The sequence below is a fragment of the Myotis yumanensis genome, unplaced genomic scaffold (assembly GCF_028538775.1).
Source record: "Myotis yumanensis isolate MYYU_CA2020_CCGP unplaced genomic scaffold, mMyoYum1.0.hap1 SCAF_9, whole genome shotgun sequence".
Lineage (NCBI taxonomy): Eukaryota > Metazoa > Chordata > Mammalia > Chiroptera > Vespertilionidae > Myotis > Myotis yumanensis.
Window position 1 is genome coordinate 72,078,533 of NW_027223760.1, and position 17,622 is coordinate 72,096,154.

Here is a 17,622-nt window from a genome sequence, read left to right on the forward strand (position 1 = left end):
GGTGGGAGCCCTGTGCCTGCTAGCACAGCGGCCCACAAAGGAGACCCGGAGAGAGCTCACTGCCACTCCTCCTGAAGGTCCGTGCCGTCAACATGGCTGCCTTTGCTGTGAGTGTGGGCCTGGCCCTGCGTGCTCTCTTCCTCCAGGGACCTGTGGTGTAGGGGTGCTTGAATGGTGGAATCCGGGTGCCGTGTCCTAGGGTTTGAGTCCCTGAAGCCCATAGTTCCAGTAACTGCATAAACATGGACAGAGATATAAAGGCAACCCCCCAGATATAAAGGGGATCAGGTTCACTGGCCAGCCCCCAATGCCCACGGAACTGCTAAGGAGACCTAACTGAACGCGCACAGCAGCACTTCTGGTTCTCGTCCTAAGCCTTTATAGATTATGTAACGGTCTGTAGGCTGTGAGCAATCCATCTGTAGGAAATGTGTTCCAGGTTCTAAGTCAATGGATGTGTGGAACACAACTCCTTTGTTAGCAAATTAGACACTTGCGGTAGCGTTAGCTAGATTTCAGGGAAGTCCCTTTCAATACTTGAAGCACCAGCTTGAGCCACTCGCTGCTGGGCCAGACATGCCATGGGAGAAGGCTTCCCAGGTCTTTCGTGTGGAGCTGGGGGGGTGCCTGCCTTTGAGCTGCCCCATTCACCCCACTGGGCTGAGACCCCGGTAGAACCAGGAGGACTCAGGGTGTCAGAAGTCAGGAACAAGAGGGCAAGCGGCTTTGGGGCCCATTCAGCCTCTGTGATTCTGGCCCAGCCGGGTCCTTGGTGCTGGGACCACGTGTTTTCAGAAGGAGATGGCAGTTGGGCCAATGGACAACAGAACATCATAATGGCAGAAACAGCTTCAGGACGGGACCCAGAAGCTGTAACTACAGGAGAAAAACCCTACAACAAATTCCATACTATGGCCTTTATCCCTGGACCAGGGCGGGGAAGGAAGCAGAGACTCACCTTAACTTGGTGAAAACAGGGCAACGTGAAGAACACTGTGTAGTCAGGCTGAAAATTAAATAGATGTGAGTGTTTCTTTAATTCAAAGGTTTAATTGTTCTGACGGTTTCCATAACTTAATCATAGCCATCACTTCAGCTTTAATTATGAATAGTGAAATGGATTATTTGCAGTAACTAATATGACAGGGAAAACTGAGAGGTGAGAAATTGGTAACTTGGCAACTGGGTATTCATCTTCTTTTCAGTCCATGTTTATTTAGTATCGACTGCGTTTCAGCCTCTGCCACAGTCCTATAGATGTGCTATTCGGGGGAAATAGTATCATATACCACAGACTCCGGGCCAGTTTCTTTCACTTCGTTATCTCATGTCCTGCTCTAAATAATACTCCATGCAGGTATTACTGCTCTGATTTATAGAAGCACAACTGAGACTCTGAAAGGTTAGGTCATTTGCCTAAGGTCACAGCGCAAAACCTATGCTTTTGCCACCTAACCTGTCTTACACCAAAACCTACAGACTGACACTCTGAATCTTACTTCCTGCTTCATGCAGGTAAAGTCAGCTCTTCCTAGGGTGAAGGTTGCTTTGTATTTGAAGAAGGCAAGACAGTGATTAAAATGTACTTTTGGGAAATTAGCCTGACAGTTGTCTGTGGAGTGCATCGGATGCTACTGAGATGGACCTTAGCCAAAATGGTGGCAGCAAGACTGGGAAAGGGGCTGTAGGAGGCACCCCGGAGGCTAGAAGGGCCTGCTAAGGCTTTGGATGTGGTGGGCAGGGAAGGAAGAGAGCCTTGCTGCCCTGAGTTTGGGAAGCAGGGGACACAAAGTTCCAGCTTGGCCACTGACTAGTGGCTTAACCTGGGGCCAGTCACTCAACCTCTCTGAGCCTTGCTTTCTGTGTGCCCGGAAGGCGCTATAACCAGCTAACTTAACAGTCTCAATTCAGGGGCACATAAACTGAAATGGTTTTGTGTTTTCAACCCGCCTCTGTTGACTCTCCCTTAATATCTTGCTTCCTGGTCATTTTCAGTTATTCATGGTCCACCACCGTTTTTAAGGCTTCTATTTCAAACTTGTCCTAAATCTCATTTCCTGCCATCCCTCTGCTACTGGCTGCTGCAGCAGGGGGAGCTGGGGCTGACAGTTTGGAGCCTGGGCGAGTGGTGAGGTCTGGCTCCAAGAGGCTCCCTCCCTCTTTGCCCTGGGGAGGGTTTAGGAGGAGGGAGAGGAAATGTGGTGAGTGTCCCCTTTTGCTGGCTTACATGGCTGGCTCTCACCATGACTGTGGCAGCTACTGGCTCATACTGACTAACTGACCAGCAGGGACCAAATGCGGGTTTGCTTGTGGGGCACACGTGGTCTTCAGAGCTCCTGTAGGGACTCCTGCTGCTCATGCTCCTGGTGGGAGGATCTGGCTCAATGCACCCTACCCTCCTCCTGCCACTAGCCTCGAGCTTCTGGGCTTCCCTCCTGCAGCGGGCAGTTCTTGAGTGAAAGGAAGAGGAGAGATGGTCCAAGTCTGACTTCCTTCCACTGTACCCACGGCTATTGTTACTGCACCATATCAAGGGGGCAGGCTGCTCCATGGCCATCGCCCTCTTTGCTGCCATTGCTCCTTCTCTGAGTGGAGGCGGGACTCCAGCCCAGCTGTGTTTCACACACCAGTCCTGTAGCTGGCATGGGCTGCATGGGACATGAAAGCACCATATAGGGCAGACCTGCTTCGGAGGGGCGGGCACATCACTCCCTGCTGGGCAGAAGCCTCTCACGACTCCAATAATCTTCCTCCACAGACTGCTTTGAGGGCCAGAGTGGCAGTGGTGGTGATGGGAGTCGAAGGGCCATGTCTATCGCCGCCTTGAAGAGGGGTCTAGTCCCAATTCCAAATCCAATTCATCAATTCGGTCAGCAGAAAAATTCCCACTTCCCCACCCTACCTCTGAGAAGGACAGAGTGCCCGGCTATTGAGACCATCATGGGTGACTGCGCTCATGTCCGGCTTTTACTGTCATCTCAGTGTCTCTTCGTTTTCTTTGCTCTTTGACTTCCCTATTTGGGCTTCTCTATCCGCACAGTAGGTGTGGAATTTTGAGATGGACTCTGAGCTCACGAGGATGGGTTGGTTGGCCCCTTGGGTACCATACAGTCACAGAAGCAGGTAATCAAAGAACAAACATTCCTGCGGTGTTTAGAGTCTCCCTTAGTTACCATCAGGCCTCTGTTTGATTTCTTGCATAGCAACAAAACGGGGAGGGGAAGATGAGCAGCATCTGGAATGCACTTTGATATAAGGTGGGATTCCGCTCCTGGGTGATTTGCTGGAAGTGTGCACAGAGGTGAACTATCAAGAATGCAGGAAGCAGTCTTCCTTCTGGTTCTCCTGGGGGCCATGTCAGGTAGGAACTCATTTTGCCACCTGTTTGCTCTACTCAGTTTACAGGATATCATTGTATGATAAAGTCCTGAAAAAGGAAATTGCCTCTGGGAGGCCTAGATTAACTGAGGGCTTATCTGCACTGATGAATGAAATGATGTAGCAACAGGAGCCGCAGGAGGTAGGGGTAACCCAGAGTACAGGGTGCCTATAGAAGCCACAATCTAGTCCATGTCTGTAGAGAATTCACTTTCCCTCTGGTGTTAACTGGCCTGAGCTGGAAGTCCTTCCAAGATCCAAAGTTGGGAAAATAATTTTCATAGCAGAGCTTAGTGTTGTCGAAGAGGAAATTTTTTTTTTTCTACTCTTCTAGGTCATTTTAGCTGGTCTATTAATTGAATTGACATAAGACAGATTAACAATAGAAAAACAAGTTTAATTATGTACATATGGAGGCCCTATAAGAATATGAGACCTAAGGTAGTCAGGCCATTGAGCCTCACAGAGAAGACATTGAGCTCCGGGCCCTGCTGAGCTCCCCCCTCTCCTGCCCACCACACCTGGCCCATATGCTTTGTAGTTATCTTTGGTGATAGCTCTCTTCCTAGACCAGGCCCTCTATCTAAATTTTTTCAGAAAGTTAAGGGGGAAGTTTTTTTTTTGTTTTGTTTTTGTTTGTTGGTTTGTTTTGTTTTTTATTTATTTATTTATTTTTTAGGTTTCAAATTATTACTTTATTTTTTTATTTATTTATTTTTTTTATTGCTTAAAGCTTTACAAAGGGTATTACATATGTGTCCTTTTTTTTTTTTTAAGGGGGAAGTTTTTATTATTTATTTATTTATTTATTTATTTATTTATTTTAAAAAGCTATTTCTGAATCTTTTGGGTCTTCATGCCTTTGGCTCAAAATAGTCCCCATGTCAAAGTGGCATAATCTAGGAAAATGTGTGCTGAACCCCTTCAGTGTATATGTCAAGTTAGTCTTTGTGGAGATTCTGGCCTTTCTCTGGAGACTTTTGGGGGCAACTTAAGCTTAGCAAATCCTGTCGAAAAACTGAGGTACTAAGGAGGTATTGTCTTACTCTTGGGTAGAGAAAATGCCTTCTGGTTGAAGAGCCAAAGATTCTCGAGCATCTTCTTCCTTATTCAAGAGCTTCAAGAATCTTAGAAGATCTTTTTAATGTTGTCAGCTCAGATTATTGAAATTGAGCTTTTTATTTATTTATTTTTCTTTTCTTTTTTATTGAAAGAAATCAATCTTTTTTTTTTGATTTTTTGAGAGAGAGAGAAAGAGAGAGAGAGAGAGAGAGAGAGAGAGAGAGAGAGAAACACTGATGCATTGATGTGTGAGAGAAACATAGCTTGGTTGCCTCCTGTACATGACCCGATCAGGGATGGAAAGCACAACCTGGGCATGTGCCCTGATCAGGAATCAAACCTGCCACCTTTTGGTGTACAGGGTGATGCTCCACCCAACTGAGTCACACCTGTCAGGGCAGAAATTGAGCTTTTTAAATTAAATCTTATTTTTTGATAGGTAGCATACCCATAATGTATAGAATTCAATCATGTTAAATTTGCAGGTTAATTTAGAGATAATTTACATCTTTGATGAGTTACTTTAATAAAACACTTAGAGGAGTGACTGGTACATAGTAAATGCTTAGTAAATGCTAGTCATTATTCTGTACTAGAGGCCGGGTGCATGAAATTCGTGCACTCAGGGGGATCCCTCAGCCCGGCCTGGGCCCTCTTGCAGTCTGGGAGCCATTGGGAGATGTCCGACTGACTGCTTAGGCCTGCAGCAGTCAGTCGGACATCCTTAGCGCTGCTGCAGAGGTGGGAGAGGCTCCCGCCACTGCTGCTGTGCTCACCAGGAAGCAGCTCCTGCATTGAGTGTCTGCCCTCTGAGAGGTCAGTGCACATCATAGCAACCAGTTGTTCGGCTGTTAAGTCAATTTGCATATTAGCCATTTATGCCTGCAGGATCAGGCCAAAACTGGCTGTCCGACATCCCCCGAGGGGTCCCGGATTGTGAGAGGGCGCAGGCCAGGCCAAGGGACCCCACGTCAAGCTAATATTCCTGCACAATTGCTTAGGTTGCTCCAAAGAGAACATCACCCAAATTTAACAACAGAGTTGAGGGGCCAGTTTCACACCAGGCCCCAGCACCATCTTGCTGCTTTGTTGCCTGGTCACAGAAAAACTATGATGCATCACATGTGCACAGTCACCTGACAAGTGTGGAGTGACGACACGGTAGTAAGTATGTGCAGTCTGTTATCTACAAGACCCAGATGCAGCGAGGGCCCACCGCGGCCGCTTACTGAGTGTGACACCTCCTGAGGCCGCAACACCTACGTGGTGTGTAGAGTGGACGGGGTTAAGCAGTAAAGTAGCCAGCATAATGCCTGGTGAGTAGGTTCTTCATAAATGCAAGTGGTTACTTGTTTCAGCAAAGCTGTCACTCACCACGCCGTTCTTGAGAAAAACCTTAGTGAGTTAAATCTGAGCAGAGGGGTCCTTTTTTCTCGGCTGGAGGGGCACATGTCCCTGGTGTGGGTGGGAGGGGCCAAGAGAAGGTGGGAAATTGTTGAGACAAATTGCCAAACCCTTCATTTTGCTTATGACTGTCCTTGTCCCGCTGAACAGTGGGGAAACACGTTCATGAACAGCTCAAGGGGGGCTCTGCTGACTTTTTTATTGTGGGAAAAGAGGTCATGAGGAAATTATGGCTAAAAAAACCCAAGCACCAAAGCAACTGATTATTTTGCTCATCTTGAAAAACTATTTTTGGAAACATTTTGCCTCTAAAAACTCCAGTATACTATTTTGTTTCAGGTTTTTATCACAAGAATGGTATAATACAAAAGTCAATTTGAATAGATTTTTTAAAAATCTATTCATATTCACATCACCTTAAGCCTCAGCTGTTTTGATTTATCTGAGTCCTTGCACAGTCCTTGTCCATAAACCTGGATAATTCTGTGAGTAAAAATAACTTAGCATAATGCATTTTAGTCTCTAATCTAAATAAGATGATTTTAGATTTATAACAGCTTGTATCAATGAATGTATTTATATTTCAATTTTTCCTACGTTTCCATTATTTCTTTGCATCCCCTCCCCCAAATTTGAAATAAATGCATTCTTTTTTAATAAAACCAACATTTTTCCATGTCCTGTTTGTTTCTAGAAATTTTACACCTACAATTTCTAAAATTCCAGAAATAAACAATTCATAAGTTTTAAATTGCTTGCTGTTCTGAGTAGCATGATGAACTCTCTTATCCGACATCATCCTGCTTGGCCCCACCCAGGACTTGAATTATTCCTTTGTCCATCATCTTCAAGCTGTAGACACCTCCCTCCCACCCCCATCCCATTCGTCACTCTCTAGCTAACTCTTGGAGCACTGCAGTGCTTGTGTTCAATGAACCCTTACTTCATAATGGGCACAAGAGTAGTGACGCTGGCAATCTGAATCTGCCAAAGAGAAGTCATAAAGTGCTTTCTTTAAGTGAAAATGTGAGTACAGTATAATAAGATAATTTAGGAGATAAATTACATTTGCATAACTTTTATTACAGTACTAGAGGCCCGATGCACAAAATTCTTGCAAGAGTAGACCTTCCTTCCCCCAGCTGCCAGCACGGGCAGGCACCTGGGACCCGGGCTACCCTCACAGCCCCGGCTTCGTCCGGAAGGTCATTTAGAAGGATGTCTGGTCTAATCAGAATATTATGCTTTTGTTATTATAGATATTATTATAATTGTTCTATTTTATTCTTAGTTATTGTTGGTAATCTCGTGCTGTGCCTAATTTATAAATTAAACTTTATCATAAGTATGTATGTATAGGAAAAAACATAGTATATATATATATATATATATATATATATATGTATATAGGGTTTAGACTATCTATGGTTTCAGGTATCCATTGGGGGTTGTGGACATTATCCCTGTGAAGAGGGAGGATACTGTATTCACTGTATGTCCTTTAGCTCAGTTGCCTCATCTGTAAAATAATGACATTAATACCTATCTGAGAGGATGGTTTTGAGGAGTAAATGAGAAAAAGGATTTTACATTATGCGCCTCTTTGGAACATTGGACAAATGATAATTTTATGATTTTCCTAGTACTGCTATAACAAATTACCACAAATTGGATGGCTTAAAATAACAGAAATTTATTATCTCACAGTTTGGGAGATTCAGAAGTCTGAACTAAAGGTGTTGGCAGGGTTGGCTCTGTCTAGGGCAGTGATGGCGAACCTATGACACGCGTGTCAGAGGTGACACTCGAACTCATTTTTTTGGTTGATTTTTCTTTGTTAAATGGCATTTAAATATATAAAATAAATATCAAAAATAGAAGTCTTTGTTTTACTATGGTTGCAAATATCAAAAAATTTCTATATGTGACACGGCACCAGAGTTAAGTTAGGGCTTTTCAAAATGCTGACACGCCGAGCTCAGAAGGTTCGCCATCACTGGTCTAGGGCTTTGAGGGAGAATGTGTTCCGTGCCTACCTCCCAGCTTCTGGTGGTTGTTTACCATCCCTGGCTTGTAGCTGCATTCCTTCAATTTCCTCCTCTGTCATAACATGGCCTTCCTTCTGTGTGTGTCTTTGTGTCCTGTCCTCATAGGGACACCAGCTGTTGGATTTAGGGCCCATCTTAATTCAGTGTGACCTCCTCTTAACTAATTACATCTGAAAAGACTCTTTTCCCAAGTAAGGTACATTCTGAGGTTCTGGGTGGACATGAATTTTGGGGAAGACTCTATTCAACCCCCTACAGTAACCATTATTATGGAAGCATGAAAAAACATGACCTGTTGCTCTCCTCCGTATTGGCAAAGTCTTGCAGAGTGTCAAGGAGACTTGAGAATGTCCGGAGGCATTCCTGGAAGAAACATACTTTCTCTTAAATTGTAAAGTTCCCTGTCTGTAATGAAGTCCAGAGTGGTTCACATGCCTTCTCTAAGTATCTCATATCCTTCTCTGTGAAACAGGAGTTAATCTATCCACTGGGAAGTACTGACTGACTCTCTACATGATGCCTATAGCATCCAATAAAAACAAATAACTGTCCTTGAAATTACTTATGACTGTGGGGAGGTCTACCATGGAGCTCTTCAGTCATGCACACTCAACTCTCAGATGACATCATGAATGAAACACTGACCCAGAGAAGGAAAACAAACTCTTGTAAAATACTGGGCCCTTGTAAAAGAGAGAATGTCATGGGTAGACTAGATACTTCAAGTGGGTGTCTATCTGCTAAGGTGATGTTTCTCTGCTCCTGGCTCTTCACAAAGATTGGGAGAAAAGAGAAGGGAAGCAGGGAGACAAGAGAAAAGTAGCAGCTTTATTAACAGGATGACAAGAGCAGACTTCATGGTTGTTTGGTGGTGGTTGTTTTCTTAGCTGTAAGATTTCACATTCCCCTCTCCAAGCCTTGGCAGGAGTATTTGTTCCTGGGGAGTGACCAGGTTCCATCACTGCTTTGAGCTACGAGTTGAAGCCACAGAACAAGCTGTTAAGTCCCTGTTCCCAGCACAAAGCTTTGTGTTCATGTAATTTTTATCCTTTTTAAATCCACAGCGGGAGAGGCACTACACCTAATTCACTTACCTGCTACTAGTAACGTGGCAGAGAATTCTTCACCTGGGACTTCAGTGCATAAGTTTTCTGTGAAATTATCAGCATCACTGTCACCTGTGATGCCAGGGTTGCCCCTGATAATCAACACCAGTCCCCTCACTGAAGCCTTCAACGTGAACTCTCTGTCAGGCACCGAGTTTGAGGTAGGTACCATCTTACTCGCAATGGGAGTTACCTGCAAAGAGGAGTCCTGAAGATGAGAGGCCTGTGGGATTCTAGAACAGTGATCATTTCTTCCTCTTCTCCCAGTTCAATCTCCCTTATTCTAAGATCCAGAAGTCCTTTTTTGGGCATGCTAGAGCCTTCTGCTGCACTAGGTGCCCCTCTAGCCTTGGAATCCTTTTTCTCTATTTAGTCTAGTCCAACTGAACATTACAAATCATCTATAATAATAAAAGCATAATATGCTAATTAGACCAGACAGCCGAACGACCTTCCAGATAAAGCTGTGGCTGTGGGAGCTGAGGCAGAGATGGTTAGGGGCGATCAGGCAGGCAGGTGAGCAGTTAGGGGTGATCAGGCAGGCAGGCAGGCCAGCAGTTAGGAGTCAGTGGTCCCAGATTGCAAGAGGGATGTCCGACTGCCAGTTTACGGAAGGGACTTGCAGGATCGGGCCTAAACTGACAGTCGGACATCCCCCAAGGGGTCCTGGATTGCGAGAAGGTGCAGGCCAGGCTGAGGGACCCTCTCCCCATGCACGAATTTCGTGCACTGGGCCTCTAGTGTTACAAATAAAAGGCTTGTTTCTTATTGCCAACCATCCTGACATGATATCAGGTGTAAGGTGTGCTGACAGTAACTAAACTCTTTGGGTGTTTTAGTTTGAGTATTGATCTCCTTAAAAGTTGGGTTCTGATGAAATTGTGTCGGTGATTCTGCTTTTCTATGATCCTGTGACTTTTCAGAAGGAAAAGTATGAGGAGACTTAATAAAGAAGAACATGCCTTGAGTAAAAAATATGAGCCTAAATGTCCAATGCTACTGTGTGAATGTTTCCTCATGTTGAAGAGCCATGGTACCACTGCTCTGTTTTCTAATTTGTTGTTTGAGTCTTTCCAAAATACCAATGGTATTTTTCACAGAACTAAAACAAATATTACTAAAATTTATATGGAACCACAAGAGACCCCATAGCCATATCAATCTTGAGAAAGAAGAACTAAGTTGGAGGTATCACTCTACCTGATATCAAACTATAGTTCAAGAACAAGTATCTAAGTATTCCATGGATGAACTCATTTAATCCTCACAACAATCATATAAAGTAGATACCATCCCCACCCTCCATCACCCTGACCCTGTTCACTTTTCTCAATAGCATTTACCACCATTAACTAACACACACACACACACACACACACACACACACAGAGTTCATGTTAGTACATGTCATTCCTTAACTCTGCAGATGTATCCTTCTTCCCCTGTTTATTCTTGGAAGTGGCCTTGGGAAAATCAGAATGGAGTGATGAGTCAAGATGTAATTTAACGGCAATTCCAGGAAAGTGCATCATCTCATTTTTAAAGACTAGAAAATCCACTACATTCAGGGTTGCTAAGGGACTCACCTAGGAGCCTAACTTAAGTACTGATGGGTTTTTTAATTCTCTGGTTTTCCATTTTCTGCCAGTAGAACTAGAATATCTCCTGAATATTTTTCTTTTTTAGTGGAGAAGTGTCCTGGGGCTTGTGTTGGAAGGACTAAGGCAAACAGCCAGTTCCTCTGACAGCGAATGAAAGGTGGTTTCCAGGATGCTGTTTGCTTTCTTCCTAGTAATAGCCATTTGCAAAATGCATGCACACAAAGCAGACCCTCTTTCACAGGATCTCTAAGAATTCTGCATTTACTTTTAGGTTGTCACTACTGGGAAGGAACAACTAGATTTTGAAACAGGACCAAACATGTTTGATTTGCAGATTTATGTTAAGGACGACGTGGGTGTCACTGACCTACAGATCCTAACTGTCCAGGTAACAGATGTGAATGAGCCGCCTCAGTTTCCAGGCAACTTGGCAAAAGGTAAGATACACAGGGTGTGCCATGCAGCCCAGATGGTGGCATCAGGGAGTTCCCTGGGGACAGAGCAAACCAGAAAAGTAAATGAAAAAGCAGCTGTTTCCCTGGAAAAGGCAGGTGCTTAATGTGCAGGAAATAAATAAAATGTCCCCCAGCCCGGGCTCCCAGTAACAATGCCCAACAATTTACAAAGCCCTTCTCTTGGGTCTTTCCCAGTCCTGGGGAGGAAAAGGAGGCTCGGGACCTCAAGTGGATCATTCTGAAGGAATCTGGCCAAGCCCACCAGGCTCATCACTGTGTACTACTGGTCATTGACTGACCTGTTCATTCTCCCCAAGGACGCTGACCCCTTGAGAGCAATGTGTGCCTGGAATCGGCTACAGAGCAGAGATGACACTTTCAGGGATGGGAGCATAGGATACCGTAAATTCCTGAATAATCCCCCCCTCGCTCATGGCTGTTAATGCCACCAAGTCTATCATTTTAGTCCAGGTTCTCCCCTGAACTCCACTCAAATATCCAAGTATCTCACCTAACATTTCCACTTGAACATTTAATAGACATCTGTAATATTGTGACTTATAATAATAAGAAATATATATTTGGTTTTCCTCCGGTTCCTGACACAAAGCTTCTAAAACCCTTGGCTTTTCTGTGATGAGAGTGATAAAGATATGTTTTGTTATGTTGATGACGTGATGTTTGGAACGGTGGCCAGCAGCGCCAATCCTGTGATTAGAGGGTTGGAACTTTCAGTCCCCTTCATCCCCCCTCACACACTCTCCTCCCCACCCCCACCCCCACCACTGCAGAGCAGAGAGAAGGTGGAAATGGAGTTCAATCACCAATGGCCAATGATTTCATTAATCATGCCCAGGTAGTGAGGCCTCCATACAATCTAAAAGGGGTTCAGAGCGCTGCCAGGTTGGTGGAGATTCAGGGAGAGTGGCGTGCCCAGAGAGCATGGGAGCTCCGCGCCCTGTGCCCTCTTCCATCTGGCTGTTCCTGAGCTGCAACCTTTTATAATAAACCAGTCATCTAGTAACTAAAATGTTCCCCTGAGTCCTGGGAGCCACTCTAGCATACGAATCAAACTCAGTGAGGGCATTTCGGGAGGCTTAGATTTAGAGCTGGTGGGTCAGAAGCATAGGTGACAATCTGGACTTGAATTCAGATGGATTTTCAGCTGATGTCAGAGAATTTCATGGTGGTGTAGGACCCCCGCCCCCCCCCCCACACACACACACTGGAGTTGGTTGCAGATTATGATATCTCAAACTTAATGTGCTCCCAAATCCAAACTCTTGACTCCCACGTCAACCCCCTCACCCCCACCATCCCCACCCAAAGCTGCTTTTCTTGTCTTCCCCATTTTAATTCATGGCAACTCTGTCCTTCCAGTTGCTTGGACCAAAACTTCAAAGTCAATCTTGACTTTTTTCTGTCTTTCACATCCAACACCAAATCCATTAGGAAATGTTGTCACCTTGTAAATCTATGCAGAATCCAACCGTCCCTAGCCTCTTCACCGCTACCTCCATGGCGCAAGCCACTAGCCATGTCTTGCCTGAATTACTACAATGGCCCGCTCACTGGGCTCCGCTCTGCCCTTGCTCCTACAGTTGGTTCTCCATACAGCAGCCAGGGAGATCCTGTCAAACATCCGTTAAATCAAGGCATTCCTCTGCTTTAAACCCTACAAGGACCTCCCATCTCACCCAAAAGGAGAGCCAGAATCCCCTTAAGGCCCCATCAGATCTGGCACGCCCATACCACCCTCCCCACCCACCACGTTGTCTCCCACATGTCTCTCTCTCACTCTGCCATGCCAGCAGTCCCAGTCTTCTCACCAATCGGTGAGCACCCCAGGCACAACCTACCACGGCATCTCTCTCGGCATTTGCCGTATCCTCTGCCCCCTCCTGCTCCATATCTCTGAGGCTCCTCCTCATTTCTCTTAAGAATCTTCATTCAACTGACAATGAACCTCCATAACCACTCTATTTAATGTTGTAACCCAGCTCACAACACTGCTTCCCTGATTTTTCTCCATAACGTTGTTCAGTAACATTCACACATTTTACTCATTTATTATCCATATCTTCCCACAGATTTCAAGTTCATGGGAGCAGGATTTTGTGAACTGCTGTATTCCCAAAGTGTAGAAAGCATGAGCAGTGATAAGATAGATGAAAGCTGAAGTCAGATGGCTTGAGTTTGAGTTTTGATTCTATTACTTACTAGCTGAGACAACCCAATAACTCCTATGAGCCTGTTTTCTTGTTTATAAAGCGGAGAAAATGACCATGCCTACTTTCTAGGGCTGTTGTGAAGATGAACGGGGAAAACATACAGGGTGGGGCAAAAGTAGGTTGACAGTTGTGTGTATGGAATATAATTCAATAGTTAATAAATAATAATATGAGAATAAACTGTTTTGTGTACTTGCAACTGCAAACCTACTTATGCCCCCACACTATACACTAAGTCAGTGATGGCGAACCTTTTGAGCTCGGTGTGTCAGCATTTTGAAAAACCCTAACTTAACTCTGATGCAGTGTCACATATAGAAATTTTTTGATATTTGCAACCATAGTAAAACAAAGACTTATATTTTTGATATTTATTTTATATATTTAAATGCCATTTAACAAAGAAAAATCAACCAAAAAAGTGAGTTCGTGTGTCACCTCTGACACGCGTGTCATAGGTTCGCCATCACTGCATTAAGTCCTCAGCACAGTGCCTTACAAAAGAGCGAGTTAACCTTAGCCTTCTCGCTCATCTCTTGATCAGAGACATTCTCAGAAAGGGAGAGGCCAGGGCAGAGAGCATGGTGGCCCTCAGGCAGGGCTGGGGCACTGCCTGCCCCTCCCTCCCTCCGCATGAGCACCAAGAACTCTGAAGTGGATGAAATCAATGTTTGGTCCCTTTCCTGGGCCTCTCTCTGCAACCCTCCCTCAGCGGAAGTGAGTCCCTGAAATGAGAGGCCTTATGATGGAACAGAGAGGCTAAGTGAAGGTCAAGGGGTGGCCTCAGCTCAGGTTGGGAGGAATTTACACATTAAAGGGGCTCTGAAACTTGGAGCAGCCTCACCCTGGAGGTTACTTTTCAGCTCTCTGCCCTTATCACCTCCCTCTCTCCCACCAAACAACAGGACCCCAGGTCACCTCTCATTAGAGGAAACATGGGAAGACTCGATTACCAGCGAGGCCAACCCTAATACGTCGCTAATTCCCATAAAAGGATCCACTCCCGCAAGTTGGCCGTGGTCTCACTCGTGGCCTTTATTATTGCTGCCCTCTTTCCCACAGTGCCAATACACTTCATTTCCTTGGCTGTGTCTAGTTTCCTTTGGCTCACCTGGTTTGGGGATTTCTCATTTGCTTTATCTAATAAAATGTTTCTTATTCCACTGTGTACGTGGGTGTAGGTCTAGACCTCTACATAGTGGAAGGAGCAAACCCTGGATTCAGTTACCAGGTTGAGGCCTTCGATCCAGAAGATACAAGTCAAAATATACCCCTCAGTGTAAGTCTCCTTGTTAACCTGGAGAGGGGGCTGACCCAGGAGCCTGGCCTCTCGGCAGGGTGGGCTTGGGCAGCGGTAATGGGAGAAATATGCTGCCAAAGCATAGAGGGCAGGGGAGGTGGGAATCGGAAAGGGGACTCTGGAGACAGATACCTCAGATTGGGCTCATGGCTCTGTGTGATCTTGGACAAGTTCTTAATCTCTCTGAGCTTCAATTTCTTCGTCTAATAAGAGCACCTACCTCGGTAGGGGTATCGTAAGTATTAGAGAATGCACGTAAAGCCACTGAGCACAATGCCTGCCTAGCATATTAAAATTGCTCAGTGTTTTGTTTCTTTAATTCGAAGGTGATAAAAATCCAGCTATATTATTTTAAAAATAAGCATAAAATGTATACTCCAAAGGCATTAACATTTCCTTTTCAGAGATGAAGCCACGCTGTTTGGAGCCGAGTTAAAAAAAAAAAATTAAAAACGAGTCCCAGGAATTCCAAAGAAAAGGAGGAATTCCATAGAGAAAAGCAGATTAGGTCCTGGAGAGTCGCTTCATGGTTCAGCCTGAGACCGCTGATCTCTCTTCTCTCCCTATAGAGCTCTTGTAACCACCAAACCTTAGGCAAAGAAGCCTCTTAGCTTGGCAAGGATGCCTCAGTGCCTAGCTCTGCCCCTTGAAGCTGGGCAGCCCAGGTGGGAGAGAATAATGCCAGTGGACTAACCTAGGAGCAGGCTACCTCCTGCAAACCCTGCCTTACAGCAAAGATAACACTTGAAATATGACACTCAGGGAATTGGTAACACCAGGAGGCTGTTTTTGCTGTTTGCTGCATGATTTGCAGCTTCAACAGGACTACGTTTTCTAAGAGGAGGAAGTGAGCCTTGGGAATAAACTCCAGGACCAATATAATGTGGTCCACAGGGTCTGAAATAAAGCTGTTTAAGATTATTGGCTACATCTTAAGTTAGAGAATAGTCAATGTTATTATTAGAAGATATCCCTCTGTCAAAAAATAAAAGCAACTGTTAACAAATCCAAAAGACAATGGAGAGGAAAGGGGGAGACTTTATTCAGGTAATAGTTCCTGACCCACCAATTGGTCCTATTTTATGTAAATGAGAATTCTAAATTGCACAGTTCTAATTGGTCGACATCATGCACTCTGATTGGTCATTATGGAGCAATTCTGATTGGTTAGTAAAGATGCAAATAAAGATATAGCTATGAGATTCTGATTGGATGGAGTAGGTCTCAGTTCATTGGTTGAAAACAAAAACTAGGAACTGTCTTGTAAAGTGAATTCAAACAGCAGGAGACCCGTGCAGGAGGTTGAAAGCTCTGTCTGAGATTCTTCCTGGTGTACAGAATATGTGAGAGCCTCTGTCAGCAGATGGCCACTAGGCTGTCATTATTTATAAAAGCTGGGCCCTCCGTTGACTGTGGGGAGTCCATCTCAGCAGATAAATGTCTTTTCTGGGATCACATCAAATGAATCTTCTCAGGATCCATACAACCCATTCATTTATTTAAGATTCTATTTGCAGGAATAAGTAAATGAATATGCAAACACTTAATGGGTTTCTACTATGTGCTAAGAGCAATAATACTAGGTCCTTTAAATGCATACTTATTAATAACATACTTGTTATACCAGTTATAAATGTGTTTGTCTGAAAAGAACAGAAAACTTAACCACAATGGCAGATACAGGATTTTCTTCTCCTATAAGAAGTTCAGAGACAGGTATTTGCTGCCTAGTTCAGAGCTAGCATAGCTGCTGCCATCAAAAACCTGGGCTCTTCCTATCTTTCTGCTTTTCCATCCAGAACATACTGGATTTGTTTACAAGATGGCTGCTACATCTCCAGCCTTTACTTCTAAGTTCCAGGTAGGAAGAAGGAGAAGGAGAAAGAAAAGGTGGAGGAGAAGGAGGAGGAGGAGGAGGAGGAGCAGCAGGAGGAGGAAGAGACTGAGGAAGAATAAAAGGAGAAAGAAAATAAGAAAGGGTAGAGGGTGAAGGGGGAAGTCCAGGCCAGTCTGTCCCCTTTTTTGGTAGGAAAACGAAGACCTTCCTGGAAGCCCTAACCAGAAGACTTCCGCTCACTTCTCACTGTCCAGAACTCTGTCATAGGGCCACCGTTGCTTGATGGTGACTAGGGAAAAAGGGATTTTGGATGGAGATTAGGTCAGCAACCCCAAGTTATACACTTAAACATTTAGTTCATTTCAACGTTTACCAAAAATCCACTATATGCCAGGTTTTCTATTAGCTACTTTGGATACAAAGCTGACTAAGACACATTTTTGTACCTCAAGAAGTTCACAGTCTAGATCAGTGGTTCTCAACCTTCTGGCCCTTTAAATACAGTTCCTCATGTTGTGACCCAACCATAAAATTATTTTCGTTGCTACTTCATAACTGTAATGTTGCTACTGTTATGAATCATAATGTAAATATTTGATATGCAGGATGGTCTTAGGCGACCCCTGTGAAAGGGTCGTTAGACCACCAAAGGGGTCGTGACCCACAGGTTGAGAACCACTGGTCTAGATAGATGGAAGGCATTCATGCATACCCCAAATAATTATACTTCAATAAGATAATTACTGTAAAGTGTGTACAAAATGTAGTAGGAGCAAAGTGGGAGGAATCTCAGCTGTAAAGAAAAATATTTATTTTTAGATATCCATTTGTACTATATTGTTCCAAATTATGCAGAAGGAACAAGGTCATGCTCCCTTTAAACCAGTGGTTCTCAATCTTGGCTGCACATTAGAATCACCTGGGAATCTTTTTTAAAATCCTGGTTTCTGGGCCTCATCCTCCAGAAATTCTGTTTCTTTGTTACTAATGTTGTGGCCCCACCCCATAACAAAGAAACAGAATTTCCAGAGGATGAGGCCCAGAAATCAGGATTTTAAAAAGATTCCCAGGTGATTCTAATGTGCAGCCAAGGTTGAGAACCACTGCTTTAAACATACCTCCTAGATCAAGTTGTCCCTTTCTGATGAAGGGAAGCTGTCCAGGTAGGGAGCAATGCAGCAGGTGTTGCTCCCTTAAAAG

At 44.4% G+C, this 17,622-nt stretch overlaps 1 protein-coding gene across 1 annotated transcript in view; it reads left to right on the top strand.

The window, feature by feature from the left end:
- The first annotated feature begins 2,262 nt into the window (after positions 1-2,262).
- CDHR3 (cadherin related family member 3) overlaps positions 2,263-17,622 on the top strand; it is a 57,760-nt gene continuing 42,400 nt past the window's right edge. Inside the window, exons 1-4 of the mRNA XM_070424638.1 lie at positions 2,263-3,361; positions 8,957-9,159; positions 10,871-11,036; positions 14,467-14,564. Of these exons, the coding sequence (XP_070280739.1) occupies positions 3,316-3,361; positions 8,957-9,159; positions 10,871-11,036; positions 14,467-14,564 (513 nt within the window). The 5' untranslated portion in view covers positions 2,263-3,315. The remainder of the gene's footprint in view (positions 3,362-8,956; positions 9,160-10,870; positions 11,037-14,466; positions 14,565-17,622) is intronic.